Source organism: Lampetra planeri, chromosome 44, assembly GCF_965212315.1.
Source record: "Lampetra planeri chromosome 44, kcLamPlan1.2.h2, whole genome shotgun sequence".
NCBI lineage: Eukaryota > Metazoa > Chordata > Hyperoartia > Petromyzontiformes > Petromyzontidae > Lampetra > Lampetra planeri.
In genome coordinates, this window is record NC_136150.1 from 1,976,365 (window position 1) to 1,996,456 (window position 20,092).

General features: G+C 47.1%; 1 protein-coding gene across 1 annotated transcript in view; it reads right to left on the minus strand.

Moving 5' to 3' along the window:
- Positions 1–18,619: 18,619 nt before the first annotated feature.
- CAMKV (CaM kinase like vesicle associated) overlaps positions 18,620–20,092 on the minus strand; it is a 133,984-nt gene continuing 132,511 nt past the window's right edge. Inside the window, exons 11-12 of the mRNA XM_078614352.1 lie at positions 19,043–19,168; positions 18,620–19,011 (exon numbers count right to left, since the gene is read on the minus strand). Of these exons, the coding sequence (XP_078470478.1) occupies positions 18,655–19,011; positions 19,043–19,168 (483 nt within the window). The 3' untranslated portion in view covers positions 18,620–18,654. The remainder of the gene's footprint in view (positions 19,012–19,042; positions 19,169–20,092) is intronic.

Below are 20,092 nucleotides of genomic sequence, written 5' to 3' on the forward strand. Positions count from 1 at the left end.
TCCCAAACATGTAAGCTCCCGGATTGGTTGAAGTGCGTCACGTGACCACGAGCTTTCTGTTGTGCACGAATGCGCTGTCCAACCAAGTTGCTACCTGCCCACTCCGAAGGAACGTGTTATGCACACACGCGCAAGTGTGTTTTTGCATATATGCTGCTCAGAAATGAAGTTATCAAATTCCAAATGGGCCTGGGTGCAATGCTCATCCCCATCCATGACCCAGAGCCAGCAGTTGCAAATTCAGCATTCCAAATCGCAGCAGCCATTCCCACAAAGTGATGTTCATTGTATCGACCCTGGCAGGAAGTTGAGATGAGTTTACCCCCTGACCAGGATTTGAATTCATAACCTTTCCACCGGTGAGTCGCGTGCCCCATCCACAGCTCCACCCAGCAGGATTTCATTGTCACCAACATCGCATTTTAATTGTGCCGTGCACTCTGCCGCTTCCCCGCTCGACGTGCATGTGTGCTCACGGCTTCACGCGAGGTCATCGCTCTCGTTCCGTCTCCTTGGTACCTTCCCCCAGGCTTCGGATGCTCGGCAGAATTCAGGCCGACCCCCCGTTGCGTCGTTCAACGTACATTTCAGGCCTTCGGCGATGACATTTGATCACGTGCGCTTCGCCAGTCGCGGCACGCGCAGTAACAAGCTGTTAAGGGAAAGCGCCGCTGCCTACGGGGCTGAGTTATCATGGCAACGCTTTCACCACGGAAACCCATCTCACCAACCCTGCAGTTGCCCAATCATTGCCGACAATTCTGTCCTAGGATTTTGAATGCTCCGATGCGGTGCCTTTGGGTCAATTGCTCCTCGAGAGGATGAATTTTGCGCTCCGAATTGTATTGAAGGGTAATGACCCTCCATTATGTAACCCTGTATAATGCGATGTAGAATGCGAGAGGCATGACAGCCTAGCTTATGTAACATCAAAGCTTCTGAATGTGGTCACTTATGTGGAAGGGAATATGTACGCTCTGGTGTTTGTCTGACAATTCGTGATTTTGGGTTCCCATCAGGCGTCAACTCTTACCAAAGGCCATCATTCCGGGCTTGGTAAATTGAGTACCAGTTTAACACGTCGGCTTTTGCGACCAATATTATCTATGAGTCGTTTGTTTGGGTTAGATCATGTAAATATTGATGTGTCGTTAAAACCGCTACCACCCGACACAGCCAATTAGTAAGGTTTGTTACGTAAACAAAACATGGCAATTCGTTATTAGTTCAGCCCACCGGTGTGTTGGAGAGTAATTGTACATTTTGTGGGTTAACTCTCGAACGCACCGGTATGCTGGACTAGTCACAAATTGGCAGGAAACAAGTTAGGCGTGGCACATAAAACTGGGGCTTGAAAGAGATTTGGCATATATCCTGCAACCTTTTATATTCATAGACGTGTTTGATTACCAACGATGTATGGCTTCTATTTTCACGTGTTTGACAATTAAGGTTGACTGAAGTCTTCGACAGTAGGCTTTGTTTTGCTGGAGTTGAGGGTAAAAGCACAAGTGTCTGTGGGTGCCTTTGTGAACCAAAGTACATTGCTCAGGCTGGGGAACATGAGACCATTTTAGCATTTTTTGAAGTTTAGTGGCCGGAATCTCAGCTCCAGGGAACTGCGTTTAATGTCGCTTCTGTGACTGAGTCCAAGCCAGATATTTGTTTTAAGTCATGTCACCCAGACTTGTATTACTCAGCCGCTGGCTCTCCAGGATTTAACGATGCATTTGTTCTGTCATGGCTGGTGAAGAAAAAAAATGGTTTTGTCGCATGGACAGTGTGAGCTTGCATAGGATTAATATTTTTGGGTTTTTTTCGGTAGAGTAAAAAAAACCCCAGGAATATGAATCCTAGCAGTCACGAAAGCTTCAAATCTAGAATTGCATAGGATTCTAATAAAATACTGAAATAACTCAAATTGGTGGTTCCAGGAAGTATATCATCTTATTTTAATGTTTCCAGTAATTTCAAATTTGCAAAGATGATACACTGCAAACAGATGCTTTGAACACTGGAGCGGTTGCTCACCGCATTCAACTCGCTACGGTTGGGAAAGTGGCATTAACTGCCAAAAGCCTTGCTAAGTGGGCCCATGTCCTGGCCTACAACTGGTTGTTGGAGTGTGACTTTTCAAAAGTAATCCGCCTCTCATTTGATAATTACTTGAGATGTTTTTTTACATCACGATGTAATCAATTTTCTTTAATTTTCGATTTAAAGCTTTCGTGACTGCAGGGATTCATCTTCTTGGTTCTTTCGGTAAAGTCACGTAGAAGGGAAATAATAAAATAATAAAAATAAAACATAATAAAATAATTCTCACGACGTTTCGGCCACAACGCAAGCAGCCGTCCTCAGGTGAAGACCAGGTCTGTCGGGGAGACTGAATTATTTCCCTTCTACGTGACTTTACCGAAAGAACCAAGAAGAACAATTTTCTTTAAGTTACGTAAACGGATTGAATCGTGTTCACGACCATTTGTTTTTCATGAACATATCAGCACAAACACAAAAATTAAACCTTCGTCCTCAACACTACGTTTAAGAAGACTACCTTTTCAGACAATGGGCATTCAAATTATTGTATTGTTTTTAATTTGTTCAAACGTGAAAAGATGGTACACTTTAGCAGATGGTTCATTGGCTGCTCAATCCACTAGAATGCGATCGGAAGTGGCATTACCTTGTATAGCTACCAACACAGCGCCTTACATTTAAATGAAAACACGTTATGTTGCCTTTAACATCAGTAGGAACAGCCCAAAATACTGCGATCGTAGCCTTTTTTATCCTCATATTAACCCAAAACTGCGAGACAAGATCATTTACTTACTCCCAATTTGTTCATGGCATTATTTTCAAACGTATAAAAATGAAAGAATCACGAAAAAAACGTCATCGTCCGGGATGTTATATACAACTAAATGTGATTGCACATGCAGTAGTAAAACATGACAAGTGGTACCTGACTTACAAAAACACATTACTTCGTTCACATATTACTCTCTAACGCTATTTAAACGCCACCCGCCTGAATTCGACTTCAAGCCACAAAGAGGCGTTGTTGGTGGTCCCCTTGACAGTGAATACAGCACATGCATCTCGAAGCAGACGAGTGATTCGTTAAAGGTACGGTAAATTGTGCTTTGCATTCACAGACGAACTAAGACCCCTCCTCCCCCCGCCCCCATAAAAAATATACCTCTTGCAATAGTCTCGCGTCGTCACATTCAATAAGGAATAAGGGGGTTATAAAATGTACAGAATCGCGTGCGAAGCACAAAAGCATTCCCAAAGCGTTGCAGTCTATTTAAATTACACAACAAACAAAAAAAACACCACGGGCTTTCAATCCAAATGGCATGACACCCGTGGTTTTAAAGTACACGCAATGTGAACTCACTAAATCTCTAACAACACGAAACCAGTGCCGATCATGAACCTTGCCTTGAGTAAGACAACACGTGTGGTGGGTGGTGGGGGAGGGGAGGCTTTAGCGAATCAAAATTGGAAAGTTGTGGAGGTCAAATCCTGGTCGGATATCTGTTCAACCTACCATCATCTCTCCAGGAGTCATTAAAATTTCGCAAAGCTTCGTTGTATTTAAGGGCTTGTCTCTTGGAATTTTGCCTCACTTGATGCAGTAATTCATCTTCTCGGTTCTTTCGGTAAAGTCACGTAGAAGGGAAGTAATAAAATAATAAAAATATAAAACATAATAAAATAAAATAATGAAATATTTTTTTATTTTATTACTTCCCTTCTACGTGAATTTAAGAAGATGAATCCCTGCAGTCACGAAAGCTTTAAATCGAAATTGATGCAGTAAATGTAGCTGTGACGGTCCCACCTGATGACGGAGACTTGTGTTGCCTCCGAAACGTCGTGATTTTATTTTATTTCTATTATTACTTCTATTATTTTATTATTTATTTCCATTTTTTACCTACGTGACTTTACCTAAAAAAAAACTAAGAGTATACTTCGTGGCAAGAACAAGCAACGTTTCCAAGTGAGAAACTGGAGTGCAACTTGCCTGCTGAACCTTGCTTTGCCACGACGGCGTCAGGGCAACCAATGATGGCATGTAAAGCAGCTCCCCTGCGCTAATTTGAGTGATCATACTTTAACGGAGGCCTTGAAAGCACCGAGACATTTGGAGACGATTTAAATGCAAAGTATAATGTTGGCGTACGTCGATTAGTAAAGCGTTACATCGTGCAATGCAACCAGGGCAATTTGCCGCATTAAGACAATTTAAAACTGCAAATCGGGAATTCGTGCAAATCATGTACTTTTTAAGGATTTTAATTTGTCAATTTCCTCCTTGTTATCCAAAAAAAAAAAAATCTGCGAATATAAAACGGCTTATAAATCACCGGCACCCAAAACTTTCCTGTATTTCCCAATGCCATGCAATTGTTTTGAGCGAGTGGCTACCTGTAGTCCAACCTCAAGACGCTGAGGTTACACCCAGCCGCTCGTCGTATCCCTGTGGTGTTTGCAAGCGAGTACCAACTTCGTCTTGTTGCACCTCAACAGAGGGCATGTGATTGAAGAAAGTGACCCACAATCACGGGAATCTGCAAATTCCACGAAAGGGCTTCAGGGCTGCCGACAGCGACAATGAACGTTGGGGTTTATCTCACGTGAGCGTGCGGTGTGGGGGGGTGGGGCACTGCGACACGGTCAAACGCTGTCTCCCATCTGACCAAAAAATTAACCCGTAAAAACTAAGTTTTTCACTATAAATCCTTTATATGCGTGGCGGCTAGAGTCCTCTCGTCCTTTGGCTTGAGATGGCTGCCACCTATGGGTCAGATGATTGTCTGCCACCATTAAGCAATTGGTAATTAAATATAAAAAAAAATTCCCAAAAAGTGTAAAGTTATGGGAAAAAAATTTCACGAAAATAAATTGTCACGCACAACGAGTCTGTGTGCAAAATGCCAGCTCGATTGGATCACGGGAAGTGGGTTAAAAAACGACCGAAAGATTTGCACGGTCGTAAGCGCGCAAGCAAGCAAGTGAACTTAATATAAAGGATTTAAAAAGACAGTCTGCCTGCGATCTCAACGATCGCTGCCTCGTTTCGGGATGGCGGTGAAGCGAGGTGTTTTCTGGGCAGTGCTTGAAACCGCCCACTGTATGTGAATGAAGCCCCCCCCCCCCCTTTCAGCCTTTTTCCCTCCGTTGCGAAACGGCACTCGGCATCACAATAAAAGGGGGGGGGGGTCTCGGGTCGATGTCACAGGACAACATGAAACAATCTCGACGGTAGCGCGAGGCATTTACCACGCGCCGACTCCAGTTTGCCGCAACACGCATTCCGACTCTACCAACCGGGTGTTTCTCGACGTTTACTGAAAGTGTTTTCTCTCTCTTTCTCTCATCACCAAGGTTGGCAGAATCTTGACAAACACCGACAGCTTTTTCAGGACAGCAGTTGATACATTTCCATCGCATTCATAGAAAGAACCCCGTGAACAAAGTGGCAGCGTTTGGCTGTGCTCACCTCACACTCCACACAAGGTGTGGTGAGCACGCCCGCTCCGGAAACATCAGTGCTGCCGTACAATTGTTATTTCACACCCTGGAGATGTTTCCATGGAATACATCAACTTTCCTCGCAGCGGCTCTTGACGAGCCGTTGAACGGAGACGTTCACTGCCATCGCGGCGCTTTCAGATGCACTTCTGTGGCCGTCTGGAACGTTCTTCCTTCCGATATTAGGAAGCCACTGGAGCTATGCAATTTTAAATCATCATCTAGATTAAAAACTAATTTATTTCGAAGTGTCTTTTGTGTTGTCCTTCTCGCACACCTCCGATTAGCACGATTGGCTGTGTACGGTGCGAAAGAAGTTCAACACCCACACATATACAAAAAATCCCCCGTATAGCCTTAACAGACTGTAGGGGCAAGTGCTGTTAGCGAGCACCTATAAAGGCCGGAACGGTACACGAGGGGGTGGGTGGCCAGCGCCACGCCCGACCGCCTTTGTTTCCCTAGTGGCGATGTTTACACACTGCACCAGGTACTCGTTTGAGGCTGAGTCGACCTAGGGGAGGCCCAGGACCGGTTCAGATTATCGTCACTGGTGTTGGCCGTGAGCGGGAATCGAACTCGGGTCGCTGGGTTCATAGCGTAGCGCGCTAACCGCTACACTACCGCACCCCTCACACACACACGCATACACACACACACACATGCACATACATACATACACACACATATACACACACACACATGCACATACATACATACACACACATATACACACATACATATACACACATACACACGCATACACACACATACACACATACATACTAGTACGCTTGGCAGAGCTCAGCATTGCTCCGCTTAGCGACAGGCAATATTTTGTTCGTTTTATTCCAGACAGTTCTGCTTGCGATGAAAGGTGCAAAACTTAAGCTTCGTGCTTTGCCCGTGGTTTAAATATTTTTTTTATTATCTTCGGACCATTAACTGCCAAGTGCTATTTTACAATGCTCACGAGAGATTCCAGGGCAGTTAAGTGTCCAGAGGGAAATGTCCTAATGCGCGCGTTGGCTGAAGCAACACAATCAATCCTGCAGACGAAAACAACAATTGGATGTTTTCATACGATGACGCCAACTCATTTCAGCACGGGGGTTGGAAAATGTGCCGAGGTCATGCAAATGTGATGCTAATGTTGTTCTCTCCCTGTCGCCAAGCCCCTGTAGCCATGCCGTGACTCCGTTCACTTAGAAAGTCTCCCGGAGCACGGTGACACTTTGCACGTCGAGTCAAAAGTGCTCCCCTGGCTCATGACGACGAGCGTGGAGCCGGCGGGCTGAAGTTCACAGTGAGAGAGGACTGAGACCACTCAAAGGAATGTTGACGCCCTCCCACGTGGTCGTCGTCCCCTCCTTACCCCCCCCCCCCCCCCGTGATCCGTGGATCAAACAAATCACTCGAACGCCGACGCAAGAGGTCACACGTTTGGCGCAGCGGTCCTTTCGCCGACTTAGCGCGGCAAATGAATGAACATCGTGGGGTCAGACTTATCTTCTCTCGCCACGAAGTGGTACCTGTTTGTATTGACCCCCCCCCTCCCCCGAGAGACGATGAGTTGATTCGAACCCTCTCCCCGCCGCCCGGGATTTGAACTCGTGGCGATCCGATTGTGAACCCAGAAGTCTGGGCTGAAATGCTACGCAAATTGGAGCTAAGCGTTCAAAGTAACAGCCATCCCACAGTAGCCGCCTTCTCGTCCAGGGTGCAGCTGTGAGGAGTTCTACAAGAACCCCATGGGTCCAAAGAGGCATTTCACATTCATCCATTCATACAAAGGCCCCACGAACATTTGTGTTTGAAATCCTATACAGAGCTCTAAGTGTTGTAAAGGCCCCTCACTTAGAAAATGATGTCTGTCCACAGGGAGGCAGCATGCGGGTCTCTGAAAGAAGAACCTTCTGCAGTATTAAAGGGCAAAGAGAGATGCGCTTTCGTGATGCACTTACAAAGCTCCCCATTGTGTGTGAACATCTACCACTGCAAAACGACGTGACGCATGCGGGGCTGGGATACAGGGTGAACTCTGGCTCAACACTGAACGCTTAATACGGGAACCGTTAGGCGAAACATCTAAAACGTCTCCATAGTAAACCAGGACGTACACCTCTCATGAATAGAAATACGTTTACAACAACAACGACGACGAAAGTCAAAGTGACCCCGGTACTCAAGCGAGCATTGGAGGGCAGTGGTGGAAATTCCACATTTCTATGGCAGCAAACAAAAAAAATCTCTCCATCGTACAATCACAAAAGTTTACCTTCCCCACAAAGCAGCACTTTTGTTTTTAGTGGGCACAGGTGATAATTGTGCGGGGTGAATATATGTACACGCATAACTTGTTTTTACCCCGCACTCGTTACAGCATTAATCTGATGTGCCTTTTGTGCAAGAGACGTCAGTATTTTGACAACGGAACGAACATGTTACGGCCATTCACTGCGATTTTCCACAATTTTTTTCTTCTCGAACAAAGTGTCGTTTTCATCCCCGGTCGCAAACGCTTTGTAAAATCAAACACAAGAGTGCATACGAAAATCTAACACACTTTCAAATAAGACCCCACTCAAATTACCAAAACACTCAGTTGTACATTGAGATTTTATATATATATATATATTTGGGTCACACTGAATGAGAAATGTCTGCTCTTCATCAGACTCAGAATTTGTATTTATCCTGGAGGAATCCGATGAGCTATTAAGCTCTTTTCACAGATGCCCAGGAGGGGAGGCTCAACACGTTACACCAATTTAACACGTAGGCTTTCGCGACCAATATTGTTCATAATCAACGATTTTTGGGTTTAGATCGCGTTATTTATAAATGTGTCGTAACCCTCCACCACCCGACACGGCCAATCAGTAAAAAAGTGTCACGTTGACAAAAGACAAATAGTTCACTGCTTTAGCCCACCGGTGTGTTGAAGCGTGAAACCACAACATTTACAATTTGAGTACGACGTTTCGCTGGTAATTGCATCCAGCATCATCGGGCAATTCGCCAGAATGGTGAATTGCCCGAAATCGTTGATTATGAACGTTACACCAACACGTGTAATTGCAACCCCAGTGCATCATAGTGGCAGTGGGAGACTCTCTTAACAGGCCATTAGATTGATGCACATGCCCATCATGTATCGTGTTGCAGTGTTGCGAACATTAACATCGCTGTACATTTCGATTTAAAGCTTTCGTGACTGCAGGGATTCATCTTCTTGGTTCTTTCGGTAAAGTCACGTAGAAGGGAAATAATAAAATAAAACATAATAATGTTTTTATTATAAAACATAATAAAATAATATAATAATAAAATAATATATTTTATTATGTTTTTATGTTTTATGTTTTATTATTTTATTATTTCCCTTCTACGTGACTTTACCGAAAGATCCAAGAAGATGAATCGCTGTACATGGTCTACTAGCACGCGGGTTTTGGATGTTTTCAAAGCCGTCTTGGTGTCTGCTTACTAAGTAATTCACTCTGCGGTTGACAAAACATTTGACTCTTTGTATTTGAAACCCTGAATATGTTTACGGACAGAAATGCTAAATTGAAAGTCAATTGGTACCGGTCTTCGTGCTCAAAGGATTGTTGGGGTGGTGAACCATCTCTGTTGAGGATCTTAAGCCGGCTGTGGAAATTCCACATTGCTTTGGCGGTGATTAGTCTATCTGCAAAACCACTGGAATTTTCCCACAAAGTGAAACGTCACGTTATAAACCCCGAAGGGATGATAGGTTGAAGCAACCCCCCTTCTGAGTGAGAGTCAAATGCTTTACCAATTGTGCCACCGAATGAGAATGATACTTTGTGTTTGTTGATCATAAATTATGAATGTCAGTGTTCTGTGTAAACATTGGTATTTTATCATGAAACAGAGTGATGCAATCTTCACGTCGAATCTGAGGATTCGTATTGACAGGTTGGTCTGCTGTGCTTTGTCATGGTTTGAAGAATCTCCAGGCGAGACAGTGTTCTTGACCAAACCGTCATTCATAATTGTCAAAATTATTGGAAAAACGACAGCAAAGGTGGATCGGTGGCACAGTGGATAGTACACTGCGCTCAGAACCCAGTCGGCGGAGTTTCGATCCCAGCCACAGCCAACATTGGCGAGTCGAGAGCGATTTCTTGAACAGCTCCTTTACAACCTTCTTTGCAAGCCCGCACTGCCCAGCGTGGTGAAGTATTGTCAAGAAACGCCCCTCCCTCCATGATTAAAATGGCTCGTAAATACACAGAGCAGTGCACTATTAGGCTTGAGTAAAGAGTTTTAGAATTCACATTCCGAATGGGATGCATAAAGCGGGCGTTCGTATCATCCGAGCAAAAAACCGTCCGTTAAAATATTTCTATGGCAACTTGAATCCCAGTATAGTAGTAGGTTTTTGCCCTTTAAACTGGTACAAAACTGACACCTTTATACAAGGGATCATGTTTGCAATAACCACAACACAAGCAGTCAAAATGCAAACAAAAAGAAATAACTCTGATAATGGTAATGATATGCACTGTCCTTGAAGTTGATTGGTCCACACCCGAGACAGCTTTTCTTAGAGCCCAGTCTCCATTGGTGTTGGACCCGATGACGCCAAAAGGCGTACAACTCAAAAACAGTGCACTATCAGAGTATTGAGAGCTCGGGGTAAGCTTTTACACTATGAGACAACTTGAATCCCATGCAGTGCTATGCAATTTCGATGGATAGCGACACACGGATGTTCCAAAGACGCCCAAAACCCAAGAGACCTCCAACGCAAGGTCTGCCACGACATTGCACAACGCTGCAACAGCACAGACTCAGAAACAGCCAGGCGGCGTTTAACAAACCGAAGAGTTTCGATTTAAAGCTTTCGTGACTGCAGGGATTCATCTTCTTGGTTCTTTCGGTAAGCTGGGTTGGAGGGGGGAGAGCGCCTTGACGAGGCCCTCTTCCCCCTCCAACCCAGCTTAAATATACGCTGCCAAGCCTGGTGGTGTTTCATTCAGACGCTGTCTTCCCGACAGACCTGTTCTTCACCTGAAGACGGCTGCTTGCGTTGTGGCCGAAACGTCGTGAGAATTATTTTATTATGTTTTATTTGTATTATTTGTATTATTTCCCTTCTACGTGACTTTACCGAAAGAACCAAGAAGATGAAACCGAAGAGTGCTTCGGCCACTGAAATTCCCGTTTGTCACGGACCACGTGCTAAGTAAGTGTCTGCAAACGCAGAGGCAGCAGTGTACACGTCTCAAGCGTGCGCGTGCGCGCGCGCGCGTGTGTGTGTTCGACCTGATGGGAAAGACGAGAATTCATTGATTTATTAACAATAAAGAACCGGACGGTGCGTGCGTCGTTGCGGCAGAGTTTGCCCCTGAGTCCGAATCTATCGTCGCATGCAATCGTATCCCGGCGGTCGAAAACCTTGCATACGCACGGCAACACACGAAGAAATCCACGACGTCTACCCACGAGCACGAAGAACTTGAAAAGAACCGCGGTTTTACGTGAGCGAACAGAGGCTGAAACAGGAACGCTAGAAGCTAGTGCATCAGAGGGCTCCGTGTTTTTTTTTACGTGTGTGTTTTTTTTGTGTGTGTGTGTGTGTGTGTAAATAAATAAACTCGTGCATTTTGTACACGTCGGCTTTCGCGAGAAAAAACATTTGCGATTCACGATCGGGTTAGATCGCCGTACGCGTGCGTCGGTGTTAAGCGAGGCGACTTCCACCATCCCCGACAGAGGCAATCAAAGCAAGTTGTGTAACGGGTTGGGGGAGGATGCGTGCCATAATTCTGCTTAGCTCTTCCACGTCGGCTTTTTGCGCTAACAGGATACAAATCGGCACGTTTAGCCCCGAGTGACAACTTGCTTTGCGTGGGCTTCGTCAGGTGCTGGGAGGCTAAAAGGCTCAAATCGTACGCGTGCGCGTGCGTGTGTGTATGTTGAACCTCTTTCAAGCACCGTACTTAGCCAATCGTTGCTAATCGGAGGTGCGGGGGAAGGACAACAAACTAAACACAGGAAACAAAATAACCTCGTACTTGCACGATCTAGCCCCCCCCCCAAAAAAATTCATGTAAATCTACAATGAGGCTCACTTGCCTCGATACGACACAGGACACATTAATATCCTCCAATGTTAACCGCATCCATTAAGTACAATTGTCCGATGTCAACTTCCTTGCATCGATACAATGTGCCTTGTGATGCGACCCATTGGGGCGTAGGAAAATCCAAACGAAAAGTGACAAATTCCACGTGGTGCATGCACAACGCGGGTTCACAGCATGTGACTAGGAGGGTGACGATGTCCGTAAGACGGTTCAATGTAATGCTGATATTCACGTGTTTGTCAATCAAACATCTGCGTGATGCGAACACGTATCGAACGGCTTTCACACAAAACTCGCTATCGTTTCACTAAATACGCACGCTCGAAGAGAGATTTTGCTATTCACTAGGAGACACACACACACAGACAGTATAACGTACATACACACAACGGCTAAAAATATATTAAAGTATTTGACTCTTCTATATACACGTTTAAAATTCATTCAGGTCTGTCCGTCACAGTTCATTTGACCGGAGTTGAGCGGCGTGCTAGAGAAAAAAAACAGCAAAGTGGCAATCACCGTCATCCGCGCGACTTATTTGCACCACGCCACACGCCTGGCTCAACGCAACAGACCAACTCCCCGGGCGCACATCGCGTCCACCGTTTCATTGTCGCAAACTAAAAAATATACAAATCGCCACGGAGATCACGGACGCGTATGGAGATCTCCCACGAGGCCGGCATCGCCATGCAAGCCGAGGCTTTGCATTGCAAAGATGCCGTTTACAATTTTTTTTTAACCCACTTTGACCCCTGAATTACTCGACACCTTCCAAAATTAGCGCGTCCGCGACGAACACGCGTGCGTGTGTTTGGACGTCGAACGCCTTTCGCGAACCGTACGTGGCCAACAGTGCTTAACGGAGGTGCAGGTGGAAGGGCAAGAGACTAAGCACAGAAAATAAAAATAGCACTCGTACTTACACACACTGATGTGTTTTCAAATGACACATATTCACTTTAAGATGTTTTTTGTTCATGTTTTTTTTTTGTTGCGGTTGCACCCGATTCAAGAGCCGAATGGCTCACAGGGCTATACCAAATAAATTAACTTGAATGAGGACGATAGTCCGACAATAATGTCGCGTGGATCTGACGAAGACTTGGGACCAATTTAAGTGGTCTTCGATCGGACGAGTCCTGAGCAGCAACGCAGCTTTTTTGTTGACTAAAGTTCGGTTCGTGTTGGATCACCTCCGCGTGACTTATCGTGGCCGACCCGTCACGGACAGAGGGCCAGAGCTAAATGCGTTAACCATTGTTGGAAAGCGTAAAAAAAATCATCCCCCGGGGTCTCGTTCGTACAAAGAAAACGGAGATCAAAGCGGCATTTCGTTTTCGTGCCGCGCTCAGCTCAGAGTTGAATACGAGGCGAGCGCGCCCCACGCACCACGCCCCGCGCTCCGGAAAACTCAAGAGCTGCCGTAAGATTGTTATTTGACAGCCTGGAGATGCTATGAGACATCTCCTTTACCAGTGGAAAAATATAGTGATAGGTTTTTACCCTTTCAACTGGTACAAAAACTGACACCTTTATACAAGGCATCATGTTTGCAATAACCACAACACAAGCAGTCAAAATGCAAACAAAAAGAAACAACTCTGTTTGTATTTTGACTGCTTGTGTTGTGGTTATTGCAAACATGATGCCTTGTATAAAGGTGTCAGTTTTTGTACCAGTTTAAAGGGTAAAAACCTATTACTATAGCCTGGAGATGGTTCCATCGAACGCACAACAACCACACACCGCTACACGTGGTCACTGGCCTGCACAGCTCCGATTAGCGGCAATGTTTTGCCCGAAACACTCCACGCAGTTCCGCTTGCGATGGAAAAGGCGCGGAACTTAAAACGTCGTGCTTGGGCGTGGGTTTTTTTTCTATTACAATTTTTTTGGGGGGAATCCAAAGATACAAAAAAAGTAGCCATTGGGGCAGCACTCCGTTACACTGGGAGGGGGAGGGTGGAGGACGGGGGGGGGGTCTGTGGGGTCCTCAACCAAGCGGTGAAGAAACTTGTAGAGTGCAACCGATGATGTTGACTCCCCGCCGCACGGTGCCACTGAATTTGAACGACCCTGCCCCCCCCCCCCTCCCAAATAATTGCTCGGCTCGGGCGATCCACTCTCCCCCAGCCCTCCTCTCAGCGAGTCTCCAATTCTCTTGCAAACAAAATGCTGCCGTCAAGCGAACTCGGGGCCCAATGATTATGGACGTGGCATCGGGCGGCCGTGTCTAAGGGGAGGTCGCGATGACCCACGGCTACTCAGCTCGTCGATCACACGCGGCGGTGGTGGAGGAATCTGTTGTTAGCTACGGGCAGCTAATTACCATGATTGTTGGCGGACTCACGGCCCTCGCGCGAATGGTTTGCGTGCGCGCGCAAGTGCAATCGTTTCTCCGCTATTTCATTTCAGCGAGTGCTTTGTATAGAGGATTTTAATTGGCTGTTTTTGTGTTGTTGTTTGTTGTTAATATTAGAAAATATATATTGCGCCAGTGATTACATTTTCCCAGGAGGCACAGCTGGAGATTATCCACTTTCCTGGGCGGGGGTTGTTTTCTTCTCTGCGTGCACACATTTGCTTAAGGTTGTCCTTAAAATAAAAAGAGTCAATGAGGGCAAAAAAAATAAAAATACGTCAACGTAATCGACCGCACAGCCGTTAATTGTCCGATAACGCCTTCATATGTAGGGGACCGCAGAGCTTGGGAGTTTGTTGGCGTCGTCACGTCACCCACGGCGCCTCTTTCGAGTCGTTCTCTCTGTTCGCGAGCGAGAAAGCGAGCGCCGTGCGGCTGCGGCGCATTGCAAGTTGATGTCATCGTCATCATCGTTATGATGATGATGATGACTGCGATCACATCGGCAGCATCGCCCTGCGGGAGAAACACTGAGGCCTGCTGCTGCCCGACGGCGAGGCGTGCGAGTGGGGCGCCAAACAAACGAGGTTCCAAATAATAATAATAGGGTTTTTCCCCTTTTTTGCTGGCAACAAAACTGAAACCTTTTGACAAGGAATCATGTCTGCATTAACCACAATACTTGCAGTCAAAATGCAAACAAAAACACACTATGGTGTGGACCAATCAGTTTCAAGGACAATGCCACTATATTATCATACCCAACACGATTGCGACGATGACAGCCCGAACCCGCCGCATTTCCATCGCAGTCGCCCTCATTTTGGAAGGTGGCTTAGTCTGAGTGAACATCATGCACAAGTGCGTTTACAAAATAACACGGTATACCTTGGTATGTACACAAATCTCACGTTCTCGAAAGCTACCTCTAGATACGATACGCTCTATAATACACTCACTACGCTGAAACATCGTGTGCATGCCTTCTGAAATTAGCTGCTTAAAATATATATATATATAAAAAAGAAGTATAATCAGGCTATTGTGTTGGCATTTTGTTCTTACCACGTAAAAAAAAGTGAATTTTAAATGTACAGTTTTACGGTTAGAGTCACTTTGAAACGTTATCAGTCTGCGATTACCAATTTACCAAGGTTTTTAGAAGTAACGTAACCCTCGATTTGGTATTTTCACAGGAGCGTCATACAGTCACTTGACTACTCTTGAATACGTTCTTCATTTAACGTACAGATGGGGTGGAGTGGTGGCGCAGTGGTTAGCGCGCTGAACTACAAACCCAGCGACCTAATATTCTATTCGTGGTCATGGCCAACATCACCACCCCCTCCACCGACCCACACTCACAAGTGTGGTGAAGTATGGTCAAATAACCCCAATGACCCTCACGGATTGGCAAGATCACCATCCATCAATGTCAATGATCTTAACCTCGTGATCTTTAGCGCCATGCTTTGACTGTAGGATCTTTAACGAATATCTACGTTCATGGGCTGCTACTGCTGCTGCTGCTGCTCTGTTAGCTTCAAGCTCGTGCCAGTGACACGACTGAGTGATTGTAAAAAGAGTAACCAGCCGGTGATCGCCACGTACAGGGTGACTTGACTTGTTTACACGCTGAAAATGGAGTTTCATGCAGGATTACCGATAGACGCGACACTTTCTACATTCGATTGCAGGAACGGACACTTAGAAAACGTTGCCGCTAACAGTGCTTTGATATATGACCAGTTGCCTTGTGTTAAAGGAACACCGATTTTGTACTGTCACGTGGTATAGCGTCATAAACATTGCTGGTTTTGATAAATATATATATACATAAATATTTCCACGCCTTATCGCACACACGGGTTAACATTTCCCAATGAGACGAAACTTAAACTCCCCCCTCTATTTTGTTCTAAGTACAGTGATTCATAATAACGATAATAATACATACTTAGACATGCTCCCTTGCAATAAGGTTAAATATAAGGTGGTCCCCGATCGGTGAATCTACAACCGCGCGTGTCAGTGCATTTACGTGGAGAGGCAATGGTGTCTCTGTTAACATGAACGCTACGGTACACAATATAATTCCTTTATATTCTGCGCGAGTTTTGAGCGAAGATTCATTTCCCTGCCATTGGCAACACGAGCAATTCCAGACGGGACTAGGAACACGCGTAACGTATTTTGTTTTAGGACGTACACATTTTAACCAAAAACAACTTATTACAAGCGGCGCCGTTTAAATTTTGACGGATGCAATGATTCATCCCTAACCGAAAATGTAAAGCGTTACGGGTTCGGGATCATTTTAGCACGTAGGCTTTCGCGACCAACATCATCCATAATACAGGATTTTTGGATTAGATCGCGTACATACATAAATGTGCCTACGCGTCTATATAAGGAACGAAACAGGTGGACTTCTCCACAAATCTGGCTGTCGCCTGATGAAGCTGGTTGTAATTACTGGCGAAACGTCATAAATGTTGTGGCTTGGCTCTCCAACACACCGGTGTTGTACTGGCACGTTCTGTTTACGTGACAAACCTTACTAGTTGCCTGTGTCGGGTGGTGGCGGGTTTAACGGCACATTTATATACGGATTCGAGATCATGATTTCGGTCCCAAAAAACATGTTGTGCTTTTTTTCGGGCCGTAGACTCTACGGCGGGTACGATGTGTATCGAGCCAAGAAGCTGTGGCATGCGGGGAGACTTCGGGGCCAGATTCACCTGGTCACGTAGGCCGTCATTTCCTCCGGCTTTCGGCAGAGCGAGGGCCCCTTTTTCATATCGCAGGTTTTTTGGGGGGGTTTATATCGCGTGAATATAAACGTGTCGGTAAACCCACCACCGCCCGACACAGCCAATGAGCAAGGTCTGTCACGTATACAAAACGTGACAATCGGTGACTACTTCAGCGCACACTTTCGCTGGAGACGACAACAAACAGTTCTAGATTTGAAGCTTTCGTGACTGCAAGGATTCAAATTCTTAGGTTTTTTCGGTAAAGTCACGTAGGTAAAAATTTTAAATTAATAAAAGTAAAATAAAATAAAAATCACGACGTTTCGGAGGCAACACAAGCTTCCGTCTTCAGATGGAACCGTCACAGCACGATAGCCGTATCAAGTGAGAGAAATTCCAAGAACACAGTATTTGTATATATACTGGTTGAGGGTGGGAGGAGCCAAGGTAGGCCCTGAATATTATTATAACGTCGTGATTTTTATTTATTTTACTTTTATTAATTATAATGTTTTACCTACGTGACTTTACCGAGACAACAGCTTCGTCGTGCGATGAACCAGAATTGCTACGACCCTGGGAATAAGAATCCACGCGCGGTGGCGGACCCTGCCACCGCGTTGCGCAATCACGGAACGACCCGACGACGGGAGGGGAGAGGGAGGCTTCGGCTGGAGCCGACGGGGAGCGGAAAGTTCACGACGTGACGCAGGGCGCCGCGTCGCCTGGCGTGCGAGGGCGTGACACGTAGCAGGGCCCCGCTGTGTCAATAATAAAGAAGAAGAGGATTACATTTTGACTTAAAATTTTCGTGACTGCGGAGATTCATATTTTTTTCGGTAAAGTCACGTAGATAGAAAATTTTAAAAATGAAATTTAAATAAAAAATGAAAGAAAAAATTTTGAAAATAATTTTAAACGCTATTTTTTTTTATCTACGTGACTTTACCGAAAGAACCAAGAATAAGAAGATGATTCTGCAACTTGTTTTCCCCACTGCTCTGGGCAATGTTATGCCCTGGACTTTTCAGCAAGTGGCGGAATGAGGGCACGCATGCACGTGAAGGAGACGAGATAATGGATACCCAAAATAAATATGAATTTCGCGGATTATGATGATAACGATGTTGTAGATACATTGCTGATTATTATGATGTTGCTGTTAACATTGCTGCTGCTGATGATGATGATGATCCAGAAGAGGTAGTGTTCCCAGGAAAGCCTCACTGTGCTGATCTTAATGCCAGGATTTCGTAAAAACAAGAAAACACACTCGACATCAATGGGGGCCCTTGATGTCCCATTGGGTTCCTGCCTGGTGAAATTAAGTTGATAAAGTGTCAAACACTTCAAATATACAAACTGAAAATAATCAATTGTTACGTGCATGATTCAATACATGCGTCACAAGTTTACGAATCAACGTCAGTTAATTGATTTGATGAATCATTACATCCGTACCAAATATAATCAGAAAATAAAACGCACGGTGTAAAAATGCAATTTCACATTTTCTGTGTGCATATATTTACTTACTCCAAAATATATATTTCTCAAACGTGCGTGGCCTTTTTCAAGAACGCGTGCCACTCTCTCATTTACATTTTTAAGTTTATTTTTTTCTCCGAGTATTTATTTTCGCATCTCCCACACGCACCCTGTCCTCCGAGCGACAAGCAAAACTTCCCAGACGCGACTTCAAACGCCGGTCGGGCTCGCCGCGAAACCAACCAACGAGACATCTCATCCGGCAATCACGGTGAGCAACCCCCCCTCCCTCTCCCACACGACCGCCCCCCCCTCCCCATCACCAAAATCACGAAACGACGACAAAACCGACGAGCGTCGACGACTTTCCCTACATCTCGGACCGCAACTCGTTTCCTGCCTCGTCTGCTCCGTCGCCATCGCTCGCGTGAACACAAATGACGATCGAATTTTCCGGCACGGCCGCAACCGCCGCTTCAGCTTCATCCTCGGCGGGCGCGGCAGCTCGCGGACCGCCCGCGTATGGCGACGGCTGCCCGCCGGGACGCGACGCCGCCGCCGCCGCCGGGCCCCTCGTCGGCGTCGGCGGGGACGCTCCGTCGGTGGCGCACGGCGGGCCGGCCTCGGAGCGCCGGGGCGAGGGGCGCGCCGAGCCGGGCTGCGGCGAGCGGCCGTTGGGATCGGGCGCCCCCCCTCCCCCTCCTCCTTCCCCCCCCTCCCCCTCCTCCTTCCCCCCCGCTGCCGCCGTCGTCTTCGGCGTTGCCGGCGGCGGCGGCGACCTCCGCGGCGCCCGGTGGGCCGCCCATCGCCGCCGCGGGAGACGGAGGCGCCGAGTGCTGCGTCGTCCGCAGGTGCTTCATCATGGCCGTGACGCGCACCGCCTTCTGTTGGGGGTGGCGCGCGCGGGGCGCAGGGGGAGCGGGGGTGGTGGGTGAGGGGGGTGGTGGGTAGGTGAGGGGGGTGGTGGGTGGGTGGGTGAGGGGGGTGGTGAGTGGGTGAGGGTCGTGGTGGGTGGGTGGTTGAGCGGGGTGGTGGGTGGGTGGATAAGCGGGGTGGGTGAAGAGGTGGTGGGTGTGTGAGCGGGGTGGTGGGTGGGTTGTGGGTGGTGGGTGGGTGGGTGAGTGGGGGTGGTGGGTGGGTGGGTGAGCGGGGTGGTGGGTGGGTGAGGGGAGTGGTGGGTGGGTGGGTGGGTGAGGGGGGTGGTGGGTGGGTGGTTGAGCGGGGTGGTGGGTGGGTGTATAAGCGGGGTGGGTGAAGAGGTGGTGGGTTGGTGAAGAGGTGGGTGAGTGGGTGGGTGAGTGGGGTGTTGGGTGGGTGGGTGAGCGGGGTGGTGGGTGGGTAGTGGGTGGTGGGTGGGTGAGGGGGGTGGTGGGTGATTAAAGGGGTGGTGGGTGGGTGGGTGAGGGGGGTGGTGGGTGGATAGGTAGGAGGAGACCCTCTTTCTACCTACGTGACTTTACCGAAAGAACCAAAGAGTATGGATTCCTGCAGTCACGAAAGCTTCGAATCAAGATTGAGGCCCTCCAAGTTTTTTGAGTGGCTTTGTGTCTCGTCGTGCCCCAGGCCCGATGACGAGCGGCGTGCCGCAGGCCGTGCCCGGCTCGTCAGCTGCGGCGTCGCCGCTCGTCACAGAGGCTCCGGCCACTCGCCGCCACAAACGGAGTTCGTGTCCCGGGCGTGGTCGACGCTTCCGGAGGTTCACGTTGCGGCAGCGGAAGCCTCTAGCGGCGGCCTCTCTCGGGGGCCTCATGCGGGGGCCTCTAGCGGCGGCCTCTAATGGGGGTCTCTAGCAGGGGCCTTCAACGGAT